The sequence below is a fragment of the Sciurus vulgaris genome (assembly GCF_902686455.1).
Source record: "Sciurus vulgaris genome assembly, chromosome: 18".
Lineage (NCBI taxonomy): Eukaryota > Metazoa > Chordata > Mammalia > Rodentia > Sciuridae > Sciurus > Sciurus vulgaris.
In genome coordinates, this window is record NC_136479.1 from 16135995 (window position 1) to 16160034 (window position 24040).

General features: G+C 41.4%; 1 protein-coding gene across 1 annotated transcript in view; it reads left to right on the top strand.

Moving 5' to 3' along the window:
* Positions 1 to 6388: 6388 nt before the first annotated feature.
* The window catches only part of MOSMO (modulator of smoothened), a 58685-nt gene continuing 41033 nt past the window's right edge, over positions 6389 to 24040 (top strand). The window contains exon 1 of the mRNA XM_079120042.1: positions 6389 to 6545. Within this exon, the coding sequence (XP_078976168.1) occupies positions 6440 to 6545 (106 nt within the window). The 5' untranslated portion in view covers positions 6389 to 6439. The remainder of the gene's footprint in view (positions 6546 to 24040) is intronic.

Here is a 24040-nt window from a genome sequence, read left to right on the forward strand (position 1 = left end):
GCTCAGGAGAACCTCCTGGAGCCCAGGCCGGATTGCGTCTAACGGCCAGCAATTTCGAATCCTGCAGGAGCACGCGACAGGCCGCACCGCAGGCAACCCCTGCGCTGTCCCTCGAGCTAACCGCCAGGGGGCACCGCGAGGCCGCCGCGCGGAGGATGAACCGCAGCGTGGTGCCTCCAGGCCTCGGTGGACCTTGGAAACCATGGCATGGGTGTCACCCTCCCATGTAGTATGTGAAAACTTTGGTGGAAAGAGTGAAACTTCTGCGGGGACAGGCAGAGTGCCAGGCTCACGCTGGGTTTTTCATTCACCGGGGATGAAACCCAAATGGGATGGAGCAAAAAGCAAAGAGGAGAGTTTTCTCAAAGATGCCAGGCAGTCTAGAGAGGAAGAGCACAGCCAGAAGAGCAGAGCATCCCTAGAAGATCAGAGTCCCCTGCTGCACGCCTGATGATGATGTTTTTAAATACTGTTGCATCAACAGCTCCAACTGCTCTGCCACTATGCTTTTTCATGGATGTTTTGGATGAGAAAAGGCCAAGGGTGGCCTGAAAACAATGAGTCACTATTAAGAGAGGGATTAATGCTTCCTTCTTTTTTCCAAAGTAACCCTTCCTCCCACACACATCCACTCATACAACAACTATTCACTGGAAGCCGCAGTGGTTTGTGGGGATGCCGGGGACACAGTAGACAAGACAAACAAGGGCTCTATCCTCTTGGAATTTATGCTTAAAAACAGACAATGGGGGACAATTTTAGGAAACTAGAAATTATCAAAATAAATTCTAGGCATGTTGTGCATGCTGATAATCCCAACAACTGAAGAGGCTGAGGTAGGAGATCAAGGCCTGGGCAACTTAAAAAAAAATTAAGAGGGTAAGGGATGCTGGGGATGTAGCTCAATGGAGAGAGCCCCTCGTTCAATCCCTAGTGCCAAAAAGAAAGGGAAGGAGAAGGAGAGGAGGAGAAGGAGAGAAAGGTAGAACTAACATGAGGTGGATCCCCACTCTGAAGAAACCAAGAGGTCAGGCACCTTGCCCAAAGACACCCAGCCCTCCGCCTATCAGATGTCAGGCACTGCTAAGATTTCTAAGGTAAACCTGAGTAGGCCCCAGCTTATTCTGCTGCTTTTCTCTGGCACTACCCAGACAAGCCAGATTTCTCACTGGATAAATCCTGCATCACAGACTCTTATACAAAGGGGCACTCTCAAATCAAGGAATCTTCAGCCAGTGGTTTCTTGTGATGGGTCACCTGTTTCCTCTTCCAAATATTCTGGCAGGGGTCTCTCTAGATACCAAATAAGTTCTTTCATAAAATGCATCCTTTTCCTCTGTCTTCCCATCAGCAGGGAAATGGTGAGGTTTGTGGGATTTAAGCACCTAAGTCTTCCCTTCATGCCAGAGAGAAAAGTCTCTGAAGGGCTCATGGTGGAAATGCAGGGTACGAATTGTTGTGGATGCTGTGCTGTGTCACCCAGATCCCCCTCCAGGGCTGAAGGACTTATACCTCCCCCCTCTTCACAATTCCCTGCTGCCGACTGAGAGAGCCCCTTGGCCAAGATCCTACCTTCCCAGGGCAGCTAGCATCCAATGACAGACCAGCACAGGGCCACCCCGGGTTCAGAGATCTCCACGGGGTCCCCTGTCAGGCCCTGTCATGGTTGCACTGCAGCTGGACTTCTCCCTCTGCCCACAGGCGGGGGTCCCAAAAGTACTCTCCCAGCGAACTCCCTGTGACTTGAAATCTGTCTCCCAAAGAACCCAACCAGCAACAGAGAGTGCCAGAGGTGATCTGAAAGAACAGATGCGCTATGGGACATGGGAGCTGGATCGACCCATTTAATGAGGCCCCATCCCCAGAAGCAACGAAGCAGCCTCTGGCACAGGGAAGCTTTGAGATTGCGAAATGTCTTCCTGGTAGTAAATGGATGGTACACCAGGGGAAGGAAATGTAAGAGCAGGTATCACGTATTAGACATTCATTAGGCTAAGGAATGGGCAGGAAGAGTCACCACCAGGAAGGAAGAAGGCTGCTGCTACACGTGGGTACAGGAAGCAATGTTTGGCACCCAGGTGATCCTCTTAGGTGTTGGAGTCCTCCTTTGTCCTCGTTTGACAGTAACTGACAAAGACAGCAGCCACAGCCTGAAAAGTACACGGCAACCTGGGGCTTAAGCTTCAGGGCTGGAGTCCTTCAGGGCCACTCTTCAACAGAAGCCACCTCGACCATCAGAGTGCTGGCATGGAACGAGTGGAACCTTGGGTGAATCAAGAGGGAAATGATGAGGATGTCAGTTATGCTTCATGATGAGCTGCCCCATTCCTCCAGGAAGTTTCCCAAGGGAAAAGATATCCACCAGCGTCCTGGAGGGGTCGCTTTCAGGACTTAAAAAGAAACAAGTCAAAGTTGAGAATTGGGATGTTAAAGCTAGCAGATAGGCTTTTGACTGCAAAGGAACAATGTTTCTCAAATCTGGGTAAGCCACGGCCCAACTATGAGTGATGTGGTAGGGAATTCAAGTAACGAGACAGAGATGACTTGTTTTCCTGGAGGGTCAGTTTCATTTGAAGATATTAGGGAAGTTTAAAAGTTATTCTTATGGAGCATAACACAAAATGCTATGATCTGCTCAGCACTATGTGGGCACTGTGGCAGATGCTGGTGTGACACCTAGGTCCCCTTCAGGGCTGAAGGATTGTTCCCCAGCTACTGAAAGGGTCGTACATTAACAGATCTCTGTTGTCAGTCTTCTCAAAAAATTCTGCTTGGCTCTAGACTGCCACCTTACCCAAGGTCATGACCGATTCCTGGGGTAGCTAAGCCAATGACTGACCGGTCAGTGCTAAGAACGTAAAGACTCGGCCTCTTTATCCCAACTCAGCAACTTAAAATTGCCACCTCAGCTTCAGAGCTCCCCTCTGAGTCTGCCAGTCTCTTCTGACTCCCTGACTTCTGTGTCCAATCCTGCTCCCCTCCCTTCCCTCACAGGAGTTGATCTGAGAGCACTCCCTAATAGATTTCCTGCAAACTGATCAATAATCTTGTCTCTGAGTCAGCTCCATGGGAACCAATGGAGACAAACCATGATTCGCGCCCTGGACCAACTGCTAACCTCTGGATTTGGCTCTTTGGTCTTCTCTAATCCCAGAAGCCCAGGTATACACATGTGGTGCGTTCACCACATTCTTGGCCCACATAGTAAACTTGACCCCCAGAGAGGAAGTGTGTTCTTTATTTTGTCAGGCCAGAGATACTCCTTAAAATGAAGAGTGATGGCACAGTCCCTTGCACCCCTTTCCCAAGGTCTCATCTGGATACATCTTTTCTGGGCTGAGGCCTACTGTCATCCATCACAATAAAGCATATCACACTCATGGCTCCTTAACAGCCACAATATGGCTATTTATATCTTTGGGCTTCCAGCAGAGCTCCTCCTGAGGGCCTTCTGTGTCATTCTGGATCCCCAAGGACTTACTGCCATAAAGAGCCTCATAGGCCAGGCGTGAAGGGGCACACCTGTAATTCCAGCAGCTGAGGCAGGAGGACTGTGAGTTCAAAGCCAGACCCAGCAAAAGCCAGGTTCTAAGCAACTTGGTGAAACCCCGTCTCTAAATAAAATACAAAATAGGGCTGGGGATGTGGTTCAGTGGTTGAGGGCCCCTGAGTTCAATCCCTGGTATCAAAAAAAAAAAAAAAAAAAAAAAAAAAAAAGCTTTGTAGCTGATCTCTGAAAAGTCCCCACTGTTTTGCTTAGGTGTGGGTAAGTCGATAGGATGCTTTTATCGCCAAGGCAGTGACTCTGGGTGTCTGTTTGGTCAGATAGGGACAAAAGGACAAGAGAGGTGATATGGTTTTCCCAAGTTCTAGTCAGTAGCAGGGCTGGAACTAGACATACGTCTGCATTCTTTTTGCTCCACCACATCACTCCTCCCAAACCTCTCAGTTTTGCCTGTACTAAAATCTAGACTGAGATATAGAGAAGGGCACTGCTCTGTGCTGTAAATCTCAGAGGCTTGGGACTAAATCACCAGCTACTCTGGAAGTCAACAATATGATGTGGGCCCCAAATCAGGGACTAAGGGAAACTCTGACAATAGTGCATTTGGGCCCTACTAACTCCACCCCATCCTGGTTGGTAGGAAGGGATGGCATAGGTCACATTATCTATAGCGATGTACAAAACAGATTGTGCAGTGGGAGAGTGCAGGGCCCATGTGATGATGTGTAGCCATCATCTGGGTAAAAGGTTTTACATTTTTTAACTCAATACTGGTTGTTTTGTGCTTTACTCTAAGATCTAGAACCTTTTGTGGAGGGATGAATGCAGGCGAGTCTGGGAAACGCTGCCAGGGTAAAAGGAAGAATTTACACCTGTATTTTTTAAACAACAGAATCAAGTCACTATCATTCCACTCAATTAGAATAGTTGCAAACGGTTCTAACATTCCAAGGTAGGATTCTCACTTGCAGGCAAGTGGTGAACATCAGTGGATGTTATTCCAGAACGTAGTTCTGTATTATTAGGGTTTCTTCGATTAATAGGCAATCAAAACACCTGACAAGAATCCAAAAACACCACTCCCTCAAACTTCTCCAGTGCTTAAAAAAAAAAAAAAAAAAAGACAAGACCTACTGTAATAATATAAGATATGCACTGTATCTGCATCCTTGGAATATGAGTTATATTGTGTCAATTTCTATGGCAGAGAAAAATAAATTATATAATTTTTAAAAAGTCCTTTCCCTAAGAGACCAGTGTTCGGACAGAAAAGTCTTTAGCAATCAAATCCTTTCTTCCCCAATCAATGTTGTGCCATGGATAACTGCACATTTTTGCAAGGCTGTTGAATTTGGTGGAATTTGAAACCTGCTGAGTTTTGTGGACAGGTAGACATTCTGAAAATAGAGACAGATGTCACTCTTCTAGATCTTTGACCAGGTGGAATTTAGGAGAAAACAAGTGTCTTGACTTCATTTGCTGCATGGAGTACTACCCCTGAATGGGGTCTGAAGTCAGAGTTAATGTCACTTAATCCAAGAGGCATGGAAGGGAAATCAAAAACAAAAACAAAAACCCTCCAGCAGATAACAAAATTGTAAATGGTTAGATCATCTGTATTGCTAACAAATAATGCAAATGTCTTTTTTTTTTCCTTTTTTCCTGTTTATCCATTCAGCCCAGGATTCTCCTCACATCCCAACTTCAGTAAATAGTATCTATCATCAAACATGGTTGCTCGGGCCAAAAACCTGGGAGTCATTCCTGAGTTCTGTCTTTCAGCTCCTCCCACATTATCAGCAAGTCCTCCCCTCTATCTATAAAACACCCAAATATGTCAATTTTTTTCCATCTAGAATACTGTTACTCAAAACCAGTTATCTTTCCTGGACTACTCTGTGTCTAAAGTCGTGTCTCTGCTTTCCTTTTTGCCCTTTCCCCCTAAGATCTACCCTATGTACCTTCACGGATTAAGATCATGTCACCCTCCAGTGCCTTCCCCTTGCTCTTGGGACAAAATCCAAACGCTTTATCATGGACCCCAAAGCCTTTCATCTAGCGTCTGCCTGCTTCTTCTCATACCACTCTCTAACCCCGCAGGCATTTCGCAGGTCCTTGAATGTGTCGGTCTCTTCCCGGTGCCCTCCCCTAATGGTCTGGTTTGTGCCCTTGCTGTTGCCCGTGACTAGGGCAGTCTTCATAAGACCAGTCTTTATGATCCTAGTTAGTCTCAGCAAAAGTAAATGTATTCCTTCCTGACCATCATCAAGCCTCCATCACACTGGCCCCCATTCAATCCATAAATCAGCACCTGAAATTTTGTTTTAAAGGTGGGCTTGGGCTTGTTTCTGTCTTTTGCCCACCGCACGTACGCTTCGCCAGAGCACGAAATCTGTCTCTGTGCGCGTCAGTACCCTCCGCATCTCAGCAGGTGTCAAGAGCTACTTCCTATACGGGGCAATCCCGGGAGCTGGCCGCCACCGAGCTGGCAAGGATAGCACAAGGTGACAAGGGCCGTGCGAGGCTCCCCTCGCGCTCATCCCGGTGGGCGCTGGAAAGCTCAGGGACGGGACAGTCTGCGTCCAAACAGCCAGGCACGACGGCGACAGCGTTGTTACTGGGAGGAAAGCCCGGGGCGGGGCACGGTCGGGCCCCGGTGCAGGCGAGCGAAGCGGGCGCGGCGGCCGCCAGCCGGGGCCGGTCCCCTCGCGCCGCGGCTTCGCTTCCGGGTGAGGGGCGGGCGGGCCGAGCAGTTCCGGGGCGGGCGGCGGCTGCTGGTCCCGGGCGCGCGGAGGGCGCGAGCGGCGCGCGGGGGCCGAGGGGGCGCGAGGCGGCGGCGCGGGGACTCCGGGCCCCGGCGGCGGCCCATGGGGCGGGAGGCCTGAGGCCGCGGCCTGCCCGGGGCTCGGGGGGTGGGGGGAGCGGGGCGGGGAGATGGATAAACTGACCATCATCTCAGGATGTCTCTTTCTGGCCGCCGATATCTTCGCCATCGCCAGCATCGCCAACCCCGACTGGATCAACACCGGGGAGTCGGCGGGTGAGCGGGGCCTGGCGGAGGCGGAGGGCGGCGGCGAGACCCGGGCCGAGCGGGAGAGGCGGCTGGAGCGGCGCGGGCGGGGGCCGGCCTGGGAGCGGCGGGCGGGGCGGAGGTCCGGGCGGCGGAGCCGGGCGCCGGGGCGGCCGGGGCCGAGGGAGGGGACGGAGACCCGGCCGCCGCCGGCCGCCCGCGGGACCCCCGGCCTGTGCAGAAAGTGGCGGAGGAGACGCGGGCAGGGCTGGCGCCCGGGACCCAGGAAGGAGCGGGTGCAGGGAGGATTCTAAAAAGAGGGGGGAAAAGTCAAGGTGGGAGACGGGAGGGGACTGCGAGAGAACCAGAATCCGGGCGGAGGGGCTGGGGAGGCTGCGGGCCGGCGACCCTGGACCCCCACCCCAGCTCCGGAGGAAGCTGCAGCCCGAGAGCGGTCGGGTCGGGTGGAGGAGGTCGGGGACCCCCGCCCTCGGCCCATTCCCTGCCCTCTTTGGCGGGGCTGGAGTCGCTCGTGGCTTCCGATTTTTCCTTTGAAACGTATGTGGTTATCATTTTGCTTTATTTTAGGCCCGGGAGCTATAATGATACTAATAATAAACTTCATTTTATGGAGCATCCTTCATTCCAGCGCATCACAAAAACGCTGTAGAGATCTTAATAGTAGTTACAGAATTAAATAACACATTAGAGTTGCAGGCAGCCCAGCAGCGGTAGCGGTGGCTGCTGTGACGCCACGGGGCTGTGGGCAGGAGAGACAAGGTGCTGCCCTCAAGGAAAGAGGCGGGTATCTCAGGTGAATGTGCTGGCAAGGTTTTTCTCAGCTTGTTCATCCCTCTTCTCCCCTCCTGTAGATCTGTGAGACCAAACCTTTAATTAACGTAAACAGCTGTCAGGAATTAAGGAATGAGCCTATTTTTTTAAAACTGCCTGCCCAGTGCAGGCGAAGGGAATATTGGGGAATGGAAATGTCAAGCTCCTTCCGTGAACAGTTCGCTGCAAAAATGTATCACTATGCTGTCAAACTTAGTTCTTAAGTATTACTTATGGTTCTGTATTTATCCTGCAGTATTTTTAGCTCTTTAAAAAAAAAAAAAAAAAAAAAAAAAGCTGTAGCTGGGGCATTTGTTGCTTCTTCCTCCCTCCCTTCTCTCCCTGGATCTAGACCTAGTGACACAAAATCGTGCTGTTACATTTACTGGTTATTAAAATAACACTGAAGAATTCTGCTACTTTTCTTGGCTGTGGAGTTTTAGCAGAGCTTTTAATTGTAAAGTCTCTAAGAAAGTATCGTGATGGTTTAGAATTTGGTGCAACTGTGAGCTCTGTTTCTGAAAGTGTTGATGTTTCCAGACAATTTATGCAATTAATGTGTGACATCCTGCTCATTATCATTGTTGTTTTTATCCTAATTATATGTGTAGTGACTCCGTTTAAGAAACTTTGGGGCTTTACAGACTTAGGGACAATGGATTTTCACTGTTTTAGCAGAGGGATCCTTTTTGTAAAGGAGTATTACCTGAAATCCTGATAGACTGAATGTCCCTGGGACCGTTACAATTGAGAGAGAAAAGTATTATCTTTATAGGAGAAGAAAGAAGTAATGGTGTAATATTCCTGAGAAGATGGAACAGGGTAAACTTTTCTTTCATTCAAAAGAAAGCAAGGGTAAGGTGAGTACAACTCTCAGATTTGGAGGCAGGGTCATTGCCTGTAAATTGCCCCAGACTCAGGAGGAACTGTAGTTCAAGGTTTGAAGGAAGTAGAAGGAAGGAAGTAGGAATGTTCCCAAAAAGTTAAGTAGTTGCAGAAAGAGCATATGAACATAGTAGGATTGTATAGCAGCATTGAAGCCTTGTGGAAGTTGGTAATGAACAACATACTGTGATAACCTGTTTGCCCTACTGACTTTTCTAGTAGTGCTCAGCTACTTGGTAGCTGAAATAGGTTAATTTTCCAGATGTTCTTAGGAATAAGGAAACATCAAGAATACTAATGTGAGAGTGTAGAAAGTGTCATTGAAGGCTAGGGTTTGCCAGATACATGCAATAAAATGCAAAGCAGCCAAGGTGTATAGTATTGGCCAAAGTATCTTTGTACACACACACACACACACACACACACACACACAGGATTGAACCCAGGGACAGTTTAACACTCAGCTACATTCCTAGCCCTTTTTTCCAAATAGTTAATCAATTAGTTAACTTTTAAGACAAGGTCTTCCTAAATTGCTCAGGGAGTCTTGCTAAGTCATTGATACTGTCCTTGAACTTGTGATCCTCTTGCTTCAGTCTCCCCGGTAGCAGGGATTACAGATGTGTGCCACCATGCTCGACTGTGGGCCACAGTGTCTTCGTAATGATGGCTTATGAAAGCTCAGCTGGATAAAGAATGGAAGTAAAAGGAAAGCAGTGTTGGGTTGGTCAGTCAAATAGCGATGGTTTATAGTCAGTGAAACAGTGAACCCAATAATGTTGAAGATCAGTCTGAGTGGGAATGATTGGTTTGGCAAAGTGGAATGGCAGGGGCTTGTGGGCACAAGGTCCAGAGTGTAATAGTGCGGGAATGTGACTGAAAGGGAGTAGTGGATGTGATTTTTTTTCCTAACAATCTTCCTTGCCATCTCAGGAGATCCTTCAGTTAGATATTCTGTGGCTAAAAAGACGAATAATAAGCTGGCATGGTGGTGCACTTCTATAGTCCCAGCAGCTTGGGAGGCTGAGGCAGGAGGATTGCAGGTTCAAAGCCAACCTCAGCAGTTGAGTGAAACTACAAGCAACCTAGTGAGACCCCGTCTCAAAATAAAGTAAAAATAAAGGGCTGGAGATGTGGCTTAGTGGTTAAGTGCCCCTGGATTCAATTCCTGGTACCAAAAAAAAAAAAAAGACCCCCCCCCCCCCCCCAATTTAAAGTGAATGCAAAGGTTTGTTCCTTTTTTCATTGTTGTGCTCTTGTGCTGTGATAAGATGTACTTGAACTTTGTCTGGTATTTGCTTGAGCACTCACTGTTCAGTTTTACCTGAGCAGACAGATGCAGTCTTGAGTTGAAAACAAAACCAAAAAACAGTGCAGTGCTGCCGCCTGTAAGCCCAGTGGCGTGGGAGGCTGAAGCAGGAGGATTGCAAGTTCAAAACCAAACTCAGCTACTCAGTGAGACCCTGTCTCTAGAGAAAGTGCAAAAAAGGCTGGGAATGTGGCTGCACCCCTGGGTTCAATCCCAGTACCAAAAAAAAAAAAAAAAAACCAAACAAACCCCCAAAACCTAAAACAACAACAAATATAGTGCAAAGCTCCCAGAAGTAACAGAACCAGTGTCAATGTATCATCATCTGCTTATCTACTGTTACCTCCAGTTCCATAGTGGGGATTGAACCTGGAGGCTCTCTACCACTTAGTTACCTCCCCAACACCTCCCAGCCCTTTTTGTATTTATTTTTGAGGAAGGATCTCACTAAGTTGCCCACGCTAGCCTCCATTGATCCTTCTGCTTCAGTCTTCTATATAGGCTGGAATTGCAGGCATGTGCCATAGTGCCGGGCTAAGACCAGCTTTATTCTAGGGTCTGCACGAAAGTGAATTTACCTGGTGGCAAAAGTTAATGTATTCCCTTCAATGTACTATATTAATTTATAAAAGTTTGGTTAGTTCTTGGTATTTAAAAGATTCTCCAGAATGTAATTTTGAAAACCACTGCAGTGAACTACTTAAGGGAAAATTTCAGGACTCAAATTCAGACTTCATCACTTATCAGCACTGTATTTTAGTTCAAGTTCCTTAGCCTAGCTCAGTTTTCTCCTCTGTAAAATAGGGATAAAAATAATAGCCATCTCATTAAGTTTTGTGGTGATTAACATCACTAATCCATGCAAAACATTTCAAAAGTGCCTTTCATATAGTAAGTGCTCAATAAAAGTTAGATATTGTTGTATTATTGGTTCCAGTTTATTAGAACAGGTATCAGAATCCCAGTTTTGCAGTTAAAATCCTGAACTTGTTACTGTGAGAAATAACATGTCTTTATCAGGTGCTCTTGGATATAAGGAAACATCAAGAATAACGGATCCAGGCTTAGAACAAGTTAAAAGTCTGCTCTCTTGGCTTTGAATTTTATTCAGCACTCCTGTATTGTTTCTCTTCTTCTGATCTCTCATTTCTGTTCTGTAATCTGTATCCTCAGCTTTGAACTACCTAAAAGGAAATGAAATATCAAGTGGCATAATCTAGATCAAATAACTTCCTAAAATCGCAACTGATAAACTATATTACCATAAGATTATGGGCCATATTTTGGATGGGCAGAGTTTTTAGTTTGTTTTGATTACAGTGGTCCAGATCCAGAGACAGATCCAGAGAAAGTATATTCCTTTTTCTTTTTGCCTGTTTCGGATAACATTTCCTTCTTCTTCTAATAGCATGTAGATTACGTAGAAACTTTTTTGGGGGGTACCTATTTTGTATTTTAGTTAGAGTCAGGATCTTACTGAGTTTCTTGGTGCCTCACTTTTGCTGGGGCTGGCTTTGATCTACCTGCCTCAGCCTCCTGAGCTGCTGGGATTATAGGCATGCGCCACTACACTGGCTGTGTAGAAATTTTTGTAGATAAAATGAAACAAACAGATATGTATGGGAAAAATACATGGGGAAATAAGGACCCTTGACAGTTTTTATTAGTGCAGCCCAAAATATTAAGTTGTAGATGAATATAATGGCAAAATTACATAATTCTGCTATGCTAAGGTCAAATATGTGTTGGTTTCTGGAACTTGCAGTAGCAATATCTTGATTTATGTACTACTTTACAACTTTGAAGTTATTTTGAAATTCATTACTTGATTTGATTCCTTAGGCTCTTTATATCTGACGGATATGAAGTAGTCATTTCCACATTTCCCCCATATTTCAACACTTTGTGCATGAGATTTGAGTTTCAATATAACAAAGACTCCCTTCAAGAAAACTTCTGGGGCTGGAGTTATAGCTGAGTGATAATGCACTTGCCTAACATGCACAAGGTCCTGATTTCTATCCCCAGCCCTACAACAAAGAAAACTTTTCATTGACGTATTACCTATTATGTACAACTTTATTTATGTACAACTTTATTTATCTTACATGAGGTTAAAATTCCTCAGTGGCTGGAATTTTTGTTAGATTATGGAAGAGGGAAGAGGAGATTTGGGTTTCAGTCTTAAAATGATAGCTTTTACTTTGTACAAGTTTCTTAAACCTCACTGTCACTCTTTAAAGAGACAGTGTGGAAGAAATGATGATTATTTATTTTTAGCATGATCAACAGTTAAGCAAGCTGTTCTGATTCATAGACCCCTTTTTTGAGGTATCATCTCTTTAGCAAGGACTGCAGTGACCATTTAGGATTATACCAGCCTAACTCTATCACTCTTTTTTTTTTTAATTTTTTTTTATTGTAAACAAATGGGATATATCTTGTTTCTCTGTACATGAAGTAGAGGCATACCATTTGTGTAATCATACATTTACCTAGGGTAATAGTTTTTGATTCATTCTGTTATTTGTTTTCTCCCTCACTCCCACCCCTCTTTTCCCACTATACAGTTCCTCCTTCCTCCATTCTTGCCCCCTTCCCACCCCCCATTATGTGTCATCATCCGCCTATCAGCGAGATCATTCATCCTTTGGTTTTTTGAGATTGGCTTATTTCACTTAGCATGATATTCTCCAATTTCATACATTTGCCTGCAAGTGCCATAATTTTATTATATTTTTACGGCTGAGTAATATTCCATTGTATATATATATATATACCACAGTTTCTTTATCCATTCATTAATTGAAGGGCATCTAGGTTGGTTTCACTCTTTTTTTTTTTTTAATATATATTTTTTTGGTTGTCAATGGATCTTTTTTATTTTATTTATATGTGGTACTGAGAATCGAACCCAGGGCCTCACACATGCCAGGCAAGAGCTCTACCACTGAGCCACAACTCCAGCCCCCTAACTATCATTCTGATGGATTTGCATAGGGGTTTTTACGAAGATTTCTACTTGTATCTCAAAAGACTCACTCTTGTACGTGAAAGAACTTCTCCCTTATATCTATTCAAAATGTCTTTAGAGTGGTTATGTAAGTTAAAGTTAGTATAGTCATTCCTAAAAGTATTTTCATTCTTGTTCTTTTTTAAAAATTTTAAAGAGTCTCAAAAACTGGCACCCTCTTCCCTGCTTGTATTTTGAACCAGTTGAAAGAATAAATAATTAGGGACCGAATTATTTTATTACTGATAAAGAGGATATTGGAGAGTGTGGCTTATATTTGGGAACCAGCAACTTCCTACTGCTACTGGACCTCTGAATTGAACAGATGTAACCATTGAGTCCCAAGCTGGAAAGGGGGACCTGCGCATCCAAGACTTCCAGTGTGAAGGAACAGAGGAGCTGATCCTCTCTCCAGGATATCCAGGGAATCCTCACATAAAGGTCTGCCTTGTAACAGTTCAAGATCTGCAAGTAGATCCTGCCCTACAAAGTGGGGGTCCTTGGTTTAGAACATTAAAATTACAACTGCACAAGCTGACTCACTTGTTATCTTACAAGCCCTTTCCTCTGAACTGTGACAATCTCAACGATCATAAAAGTGCTTTGGCATGAAGGACCTGTGCAACATCGATTATTAAATGTACCAGCTTTTCTAGAACTTTGTTTAGTTAATCACTTTGGTGATGACTTATAGAAAGGGACAGAATTTGACTAAGAGGGCAAAAATTTTGAGATCATGTTCTCCCTTAATTTAGAAAGCATCAGTAAGATTTCTTTATTGGCCTTGTGAGTCTCTTTCAGAGTTGTGAGCCACCATCAACTCAACCAGTTTTAGAATATTTTCATTACTTAAAAAAAAACAATGCCATACCTCTTAGCCATTATCCCAACCTCCTAGCCCTAGGCAACTACTAATCTGTGTATAGATTTGCCTATTCTAGATATTTCATATACATGGAATCTACAAAGGCATGGTGGCTCACATCTGTAATCCCATTGACTTGGGAACCTGAGGCAAGAGGATTGCAAGTTCAAGGCCAGTCCCAGCAACTTATCCAAACCCTAACCATGTTAGCAAGACCCTGTCTCAAAAAGGGCTGGGGATGTAGCTCAGTGGCAAAGCTGTACCAAAATAAATAAATACATACATAAATGGAATGTATTATATTGTGACTGGCCTCTTTTACTTAGAATGTTTTTAAAGTTCATCTATATTATAACATGTATTTCTTTTTACTTCCAAATAATATTCCAGCATACACATAGACTACATTTTATTTATTCATTAGTTGCAGACACTTGCATTAGTAAATTTATTCAAATAAAACTCCATAATGGTAAAATGGTATAAAGACTTTCTTTTAAATTTTGGTTTTTTAAAAGTGACATTATCAGTATTTATTTCAGCACATAAAGTAATAAGGACTTCAAAGAAGAATTCGAAGATTAGAACTGCGGGTATAGTTCTGTGGCAGGTGCTTGACTAGCAAGTGAAAGGCCTTGTGTGAACCCAACACTGAAGAAAAAAATTTGCTTTCAAAGACCAGTCTTTTTACAATGTAACATAATATAATATGATATGATATAGGATAAGCTTTGTGCTTAAAATAATTTGATACTGAATTTTACAACGTAACCTAAAAGTTTTGTAGAGGGGAATTTAGGACCAAAAGCAAAGAAGGATAAGTAAATGGAAATCACCAAAAAATTTAGACAAATTACAGTGACAGCTGCCAGTGCTTTTGTTAAACTGGTAATACTTAGTTAATCCATTGTTACTTGGATCCAAGAGCCCCTTTTAAAACTGGTATAGTAATAGTCACATCAGTCTTCCACTATTTAAGCAGAGTGTGATGAAAAACAGCCATTCATTGTTTAACTCCTTTCCTGAGAAACTGGATTTGTATTGGAGTGCAATATAGTTAAATGGTTTAGTAGGGTTTGAAGTCAGATTTATCTAGATTTGGTTCTTGTATTCCTTTTTTCTTTCCTTAGTATTAGAGATTGAATCTAGGGGCCTTTCTACTAACTGAGCTACATCTCCAGCGCTTTTTATATTTTGAGATAGGGTCTTACTAAGTTGCCCAGGCTGACTTTGAACTTGTGATCCTCCTGCCTCAGTCTCCCAAATCACTGAGATTAAATTGGATTCCCTTTTTATTAACTTTATAATTTGAGACATGTAATTTGATTTCTCAGCTATAAAATGGAGATGATTTATTTCAAAGGATAATTGTGAGGAAATAAAATATTGCATATGAAGGATTAGCACATTGTCTGATACATAGTAAATATTCAGATATTAGAATTATTTATTATAGAAAGATCAAGGCATCTGAATTCTTTAGTGTTTCTCATTTGTATTACTTATGCCCTGTCTTGTTCCAAAAAGATTTAAGGCAATATGGTGTGTCTGAAGTTGAATATTCCGGAAACCCAGCTGGATCCAATCTGGGCAGAGAGACTGCACAGTCAGTTGTAGTGGTCATATAAAGTTAATGGGACACATGTAGGCACCAAATCCAAGGAGTGCATTGGGTTTATATGTTTTTGAAACAGGTTGAAGAGGTTTTCTAAGTGATAGGCAGCCTAGCATAGTAGAAAGGGTGCACGGGTTAGGGGACAAACCAGCATGGTTAAGTCCCACTGTCACTGTTAGCCATGTAATTGATCTTGGGTGAGAGGTTTTCGTTAATAAAAAATAACTCATTCAGTTCTGATTTCGACTTCTTGGGCCTGGGGTTGTGGCTCAGTGGCAGAGCGCTTGCCTAGCATGTGTGAGGCACTGGATTCGATTCTCTACATATAAATAAATGAATAAAATAAAGGTCTGTCGACATCTAAAAAAATATTTAAAAAAAGACTTATTTCAGCACCTCTTGTAGTTGTGCAGGTTTAGACCCCAACTTTATTTTCTGTTCTTTCAGTTAAAGGGTATTAAACACAGGGTACACAATGGATTATGACTTAGTTCAGAAGTTATTTTTAAAGGAATAGAGCTGGTAGCTGTAAATGTTTTATTTTTAATTTTTGATACCAGGGATTGAATACAGGGGTGCTTAACCACTGAGCCACATCTCCATCTCTTTTTTATATTTTATTTAGAGACAGGGTCTCACTGAGTTGCTTGGGGCCTCCCTAAGGTGCTGAGGCTGGATTTGAATTCATGATCCTCCTGCCTCAGCCTCCCTAACCTCTAGGATTATAGACAGCCCAGCCTGTAAAGCTTTGTAGTTGGAGTATGAAGTCAGTTTGTCTCGCCTCAAAGTCTGAGAATGTTTTAAATAGATGAAATATTTCTTTATGGAAATCTGGCAAAACCGTATAACTGAAAATAAAGTTTTAATTTATGGAATAAAGTTAATTCTAGTTACCATTAACTTTTATAATACGAGTTTGTGATATTGTTTTTCCCACACCTCTTTTCCATGCATACTTAAGCAGTGGACCATCTTGCATAATCTTATAGGGAAAATCTGGACACATAATGAAGTGCTATTGTTTATGAAATTGTTATCATTAAGTTAAAAATAAAAGCTTAAGCAACCTCAATGGATAACTATTTATTACTGGCCTTATTTGATATCCTCCTTTAAGTACCCCAAGAGATTAGGTTGTACTGTGACAACTGTGAAATATAGATATAAATTTCATATTTACTGACGTATCTGTTTGTGGTGGTTTATGTAAGCATGATATATCCTTTTAGTCATCATAATGTTTTCAAGCTCTAAAGCTACACATTTTTTTAAAAGTATTTTCTAGAATTCCTTGTCCAACTAACAGCTAGCTCCTAAAAAGTTTATATAATAAATGCAAAACCTGCTCCACTTGGTAACAACAGATTGAGAGTAGTGGTTATTTCATCCTTTATTGACTATAGATTGATAAAAGGTCCTGGATCCAAATCACTTTTTAGTAATATATAAATTTTACTGTGTTAATGTTATGTTAATTTTTAGTAAATAGTACAGAGGAGAACCCTTGTCAGAAACTCAGTGAGCAAGTAGAATGTGATGTTCCTTTGAGATTTATTGTTTTAGAGTTGACAAAATCATAAGCATATGAGTTTCGATGTTGGTATCAGTGACACATGTATTTCTGAGTGTGTACCCCCCAGCACGTACAGTTGCTTACAGGAAGTGTTTGTGTGTGCTCAAATTGTCAAATTTTTTTCTGTAGTGGGAACTGTACCCAGGGATACCCTACCTCTGAGCTATATCCCCACCCTGTCTTTTTGTGTGTGTATTGGGGATTGAACCTAGGGCATTCTACAGGTAAGATACATCCTCAGCCCTTTTTATTTTTCATTTTGAGATAGGGTCTCACTAAATTGCCCAAGCTGGCCTTGAACTTGTGAACTTTCTGCTGCAGCCTCCTGAGTAGCTGGGATTATAGTCGTGCACTCCCACACTGGCTCCAGTTCAGTTTTGAAGCAAATCATTTCTCTGAGTCATCACTCAACTTATTTATTTTTAATTAGAAAAATGCTGTACTTTTTGTGTGTCTCTTTATACTAGCTTTGCTATAAATAAAATGTCACATTTGGCATCTTGACACTTGCCATTGTATATATTGAGCAAAAAGGCAGCTGTTGACTTTTAATATAGATCTGTTAACTAAGGACGGTGTCCTACTGCATAGTCAGATTAAACAGGAATAAAGAAAGTGCAGTTTGGTGAGTCAAGTAAAAAATATTAGAACAAAATTTTAGAAGCCCTCCCTATTTGCATTATATTCATGGTAAGTTGTTTATCTGAAACATTATTGGGTCTGCTTTCAGCTATGATAATAGAAATTATTTTCAAAAATAGGCCATATTCAGATCCATGCTGTTGACCAATTCACTATTTACGAAGACAGAAATCTCTAAGGATTCTTAGACTAACAAAGATGTGATCATTTGATTGATAAAGTACCATCATTGTTCTAGGAATGTAACTCAGTGGAAGTATTTACTTAGTGTGCACAGTGGTAGTGTTTAGCCCTGGTTTTGATCTCCAGTCCACCCCAAAATAAATAAATAAAATACCATCATTTTGATAAAATCTTTATTTTACCATGAATACATCTTTCCATAGCTATTTCCTAAACCACTGGATTTCATTCCAGTTACAACAAATGCATTTGAAGTATTTGTGGTCTATATGGAACTCCTACTGGATATTCAGAGGGTTATTTATTTATTTTTGAGGCAGGATCTCACTAAGTTGTTGAGGCTGACCTTGGACTCGTGCTACTCCTGCCTCAGCCTCCTGTGTCTCACCTTACAGGTATGCGTCATCATGCCTGGCCAGGTGATACATTTAATAATGAATATTTAAATAATTAGGAAGTACTTGTCCTTGAAGATGGATTGACAGTAAAGGTAGGTAGAAAGCAAGGAAGTTTCCATTCCAGTCTTTTTCTCTGTATTGCTGCTAGATTTATTTTACTTAAGGACAAATATAATAATACTAATATAGCATTTACTTTGTTACATATACTGTTCTAGGCACTTCACAGAAGTTTACTAGTTTAATCCCCACATCATTCCTGTAGAGATAAAGAGAAAATTAATTAACTTGCCCAAGGTCACAGAGCTGATCCTGGCTCTTGACCACTGCATGCGCTTGCATGAGAAAACTTCAGTGACTCTGCTGCTTCCATAGAACAAAAAGCACTCAAAGATGATCACAGTATGGCTCTAATTTACCTTTCCAAACTTAGGTCCACTTTTTACCCCTGTGAAGATCTACATTCTTAGCCCCTCTTTATGACTGTTTCCTAAGTACAACTTCTGTTCTCATCTCTAAGTCCTCTGTTGTGTTTCATTCTCAGCCTGAAGTACCTTCTTGCTCATTCCAGCATCCAATCCATCTTCTAAGTGGATTTCACCTGCTGTCTTCTGAAAAACCTTTTTTGGTCCCCTGAAGTGATTTTTTTACCTTGGCAACACCTTGTGGGAGCACTTCTGAATCATGGTGTTTTGTGTATTACTCGCCCTATTTTGTAGTATAGATTTTTAAAATTCCTTGAGAAGAAAGGATATGATTTATTGATCTTTGTATCTTGGTAGAATTCAGCCTCAGCTTGCTTGTGGCAGGAAAGAGGAATTGTTACAGTTGACGCAAAGATTTTGAAGGAGAGTGTGGAATAAGATCGGAAGTTTTGGAGAGTGGGTTGATTGTAAAAATAAGGGATTTGTTATATAATATCAAATTAATGTTTAGTAACTGCATGTCCACAGAATTCAGTCTGGTTTTTTTGAGATGTCACTGTTGGTTTTCATTTGGAAAATAAGATACCATATATTCATTCCCAACTTTTAGAAAATATTATAGAAGGAAAGTTAATTTGTAGATTGATGGTTGATTATTTGGGTCAGTAAAGAAGTTAGGCTAGTCAGTAAGACCACCTTGTAGCTATTAACTTCTGTAACAAAACAAAAATAGTAGAAAGCAAAATAATTGCTTTACTTTTGGCATTTTATTTATTTATTTTTACTTTTGGGGTATCATGGATTGAACTCAGGGGTACTTGACCACTGAACCACATCCCCAGCCCAATTTTGTATTTTATTTAGCGATAAGATCTCACTGAGTTGCTTAGTGCCTAGATTTTGCTGAGGCTGGCTTTGAACTCACGATCCTCCTATCTCAACCTCCCAAGTCGCTGGAATTACAGGAGTGCACCACTGTGCCCAGCTTGGCATTTTAAGAAGATAAAAAGGAGTAAGAAAATATAGCTTATTTCCCTTGAATTTCTTGTTCTTTAATTTGTCAGTTTGGCTTCAAAGCTAAAACATTCCTTCTGTGTGATATAGGTACTTCACTGGGATTCTTCTGACATTTGTCAAGAATATTTGGGTTGTATTTCTGGCTTACAAATTGCGCTATCAGGGAAAGAAAAAAGAGGAATTATGAAAAATGTTTATTTAGAGATTTAGGGAGGTAGAATTGACACAGTGGAGCCGAGGAGGGCATCTGAGTACATGGGGGAGTGTGATGAGTGTGATGGCGAGGGGGGAGATTAACAACTAGTGATGGGTAAATAATCTGTCCCATGGGAGGCAAGGTCATGGGAGGGAGGTGGCTGAATGTGTGCTGCTCATTGGGGGCCATGGTATGGGCTGCTAGTCTGGGCTGGTGTTGTTACTGTTTGTGGAGGAGCCCTGTAGAAGAGTAAGGAGAAAAGCAATATTTTATATACCAGTTTGGTTATGATATGAGGTAAATTGGCTTTTTTTTTTTTTTTTTCTTTTTGAAGAATGACTATGTAGAATTTGGTCTCTAATTCTGCTTTTGCTGTCGATGTTTTGTTGGTGCCTGAAAAATTACCAAAATGCTTATTCTTTATTTTCCCCAACTGAAAAGTAGTTCATGTCCCTCCTTCATCTTCATGAATCCCATCACTTAATTTAAAATAAAAGCGAGTGTATATGATATTGAATTCTGGGAAAAATTTTATGCAGAAAGAGTTCAAAAGAGTCTAAAAAGTGATCTGGGCAGGGTGGCGCACGCCAGTCACCCCAGCAGCTCTGGAGCCCAAGGCAGGAGGATCGCAAGTTCAAAGCCAGCCTCAGCAAAAGCGAGGTGCTAAGCAATCTGCGAGACCCTGTCTCTAAATAAAATACAGAGTAGGGCTGGAGATGTGGCTCAGTGGTCAAGTGCCCCTGAGTTCAATCCCTGGTACAAAAAAAAAGTATAGGGGTTGAAGTTAGAACTCAGTTCAAATTCTGACTGCTATTTACCAGCTGTTGGCTTTGGGCTTGTTAATTGGCCTCTTGAGCTTTAGTTTGCATCTGTAAATAGGGATGATAATCTCTTACCTTGAAGTGTAGTTGTAGGAATTAAATTTATTATATCTGAAAGACCTACTACAGTACAGGTACATATTATACCTTCTTGTTGAGCACCTAAACAGATCAATCTCTTAATACATTGATACACAAAATATAAATATTGCAACTGATTATTTACCCACCTTACAACCACTAAAAGCAATCTGGTGTTTTTAAATTAGGATATGTCACTGTGGTATATACCTGGCTGCTGTTATCATTTTTACCATACACACTGTAACAGTGCCCCCAGTGGTTGGGTTGCTGCCTTTTCTCACAGAGCACTAAGGGAAATGAGTGCTTGGCAGCTTATCCAGATTATTATATGTCAGTGTTCTTCTTCCTATCAAAGGTAACGTGGAAGCACATGCCAATAATCCTAGTGGCTCAGAAGGCTGAGACAGGAAGATCTTGAATTCAAAGCCAGCATCAGTAGCTTAGTTAGGGTATAAGCAACTTACAAAGACCCTGTCTCTAAATAAAATATAAAAAGGGCCGGCGATGTGGCTCAGTGGTTAAGTGCCCCTGGGTTCAAATCCCAATACCAAAAAAAAGAAAAAAATTAACATGGATTTGGGGATTTTTCAGCAACGACAGATTATACTAAGGCACTAGCATTCTGTCAATCTTCTTATACTCACTAACTTTTGCTAAGTGGGTTCTAGAGATCATCTGTGACCTTAGACTAGATCTTCCCCAACTGGAGAAAGCTAAACATTCAAACCATGACCTTGACTGCATTAGTTGAGGTTAATAACTGTTAGAATGAATGGACTTTCCTAGCACGCACAAGGCCCTAGGTTCAATCCTCAGCACTGCAAAATAAAAGATTTTTTTAAAGGGTAAATGTTTGTGGCCCCCTACAACAACAAAAAAATCATAGTTGAAATCTTAACTCCCAATGAGATGGTATTAGAAGGGGGGGACTTCAGATGGTCAAGCCCTCATTATGCTGCAGGAGCTTATAATAGTCACCAATCTGCAACCTGGAAGAGGACCCGCTCTAGAACTGGACCATCCTGGCACCCTGATCTCCAGAACTGTGAAAAATGAATTGCTCTTACTTTAAGCAGCCCAGTCTCAGGTTTTTTGTTACAGCAGCCCAAACTGACTAAGATAGTGACAGGGTTCAAGTAAAAGATGGATCGTTGAAAACAGCAGGTAGCCTGTAAGATAGTTTATGTCATAGTTCTATTAATTTTCATATTGTGAAACAAAATGTAAAATTCTTTATAATTTTTATTCTGTAATAAAATGCCTTGAGAGTTTGATCTAAATTTAAAAATCATTGAGTTATTTAAAAAGCCATACTAATGAATCTTACTTAAAACAAACATAGGGCTAAGGGTGTAGTTCAGTGGTGGAGTGCTTCCTGACATGCCTAAGGTCCTAGGTTCAATCCCCACCACCACAAAAATATAAACAAATAAATATATTTAACAAATATATACCGTCATTTGAGCATATTGGATCACTTTTTGGACTTCCCCTGTAGATAAGATTCAGTGGTTTCAGATCAGAAGGCAAACTCTTACATGTTGAAATGTTGCTGATACAGGAATAATTCTGGGAACTTTAGAGGACTATTTCTAGTGTCTGCCTACTTACCATCCGGTAGGTAGCTATCATACTGTAACCATTTAGAATCATACCAGTAGTTATGTAAAATGTCTACTTTAAGAAGACCAACCTCTTATGTAAGTTTTATTGTCCTTTAGTGTGGCCCCCATTTATAGCAGGAACATATGTGTGGTCAGTTAAAAATGCAGGAGACATTTCAAGTTACACCTGACAGCACAGAATCTAGAGTCTGGGCTCAAATTCTACCTGTACCACTTACCAGCAGCATGATCTAGGGCAGCACACCTCAGAGGTCTGAAGATTAAGATTTTCATGTACATAAACACTAAAAGTACAGTACTATATGCGTGTCACTGAAATGAATAGACAACTATCTTAAAATTAATTATAAATACTGTGTAGTTTTATGTTGAAGATATAAATGTTACTGTACTGGAATATAAATTCTAGTCCCCAGACAACTGGTTAAAATTTTTACCTTAAAAGAATAGTACCACTACTATAGTGAAATGGGAAGAGTAGTCTTCTAAATACATTTGTGTGTATATTCAGAAAAAAAATTTTAAGTGGAAAAATGTAAATCCTAATATTGAATACATAACTATTTCAAATTGGTAATGTAAAAAGGAAAAAGAAGCAACTTTGGAACACTTTCATTGTACTCCCTTAATGGGATATAGCCTAAGGACAAAAGGAACTACAAAGAAATATTGAACTTCGTAGGTAGCAAACATGCCTGCAACTGCTCTACAGGGGAAATGCAAACCCCATTTTTCTGATGAATAAATATGTTCAGAGAGGGAATGATTGACCTTGAATTAAATGATGCTGTGTCCACTGTATCAGACAGTTTTTTTTTAAGTGTTGTTCCTGATGAGTCCTCTCCTATGTCCTGGTCTTTTACTGACATCATGTATAATTATTAATCAGAACCACATTTTCAAGAGCTTCCTAACCTCTTTAATTTCTTTTCATTCAAGAATTTTATCCCATGCAATCATGCCCACCTTTTTGAAATGTCTTCCTGAATTAAAATGTATTTGACTGTAACCATCCTTTTCTTTACAAGTTCTAAGATGACCTGAAAGCTTTTTCTCTAGATTCTCATTCCCCCTACTTCATCAGAAACTAGTTTCCTAAATTTTAACTAAAGTCAAAGTTACAATTATATATAGTCTGTATCAATAATTGAGTCTGGAAGTTGTATGTGAAAGCTGTGTTCTTTTAGGCACTAATCTATTTGTAACTTAGGATGTCTTAAGGTGATTTGGTGTGAGACTGGAGTAGATTGGTAAGGAATGCAGCTGTTTGACCTGCGTTTTTTTGAGACGTGGTAGAAACAAGTATTATTTTATAAACTCATTTTGAAAAGATTAATTTATTAAAGAAGGCAAAAACAGTGAAACAAGGACATAGTAACTGTTAAATTAACTATGGGTCCTTTGAAAAGGGGATGGTTAAGAAAGAAAATATGTAAATAACTTTTGAAGAGAAGCTACTATTTGAAATTTTGCAGAGTAAAAGTTATGGGAGGAATTAAACGGTTCAGGAATTTAGTCAAATTTTGCTTAAAGTTCTTTTTATGGTAAATCTCCCTTTCATTACTACAGCATTTGAAGACCCTCTTCTTGAATTAGCACAATCCAAATAGAATTTATTTTCTGTCACCCCTGAACAATCTTCATAATATGTGGCTTTTAAATGTAATTTTGTGGCCTGGCGCAGTGTCCCTCACCTGTAATCCCAGCTGCTGCTCAGGAGGCTGATGCAGGAGGATCACAAATTCAAAGCCAGCCTCAGCAAGTTAGCAAGGCCCTAAGCAACTTAGTGAATCTCTGTATCAAAAAAATAAAAAGGACTGAGGATGTGGCTCAGTAGTTAAGCGCCCCTGGATTCAATCCCCAGTACTTACTAACTAAATGAATAACTAAAGAAAATGTAATTTTATGTAATAGAGAAATTTTCAAGAATTCTAGGCCTAGGATTTCAGTGTAATTTTAAAAGGAAGTAAGGTTGGCAATCAGATTGATTTGAAAAGGTACTTTTTATCAGAATCAAGAATGTAAACTCATATTGTAGTCCTT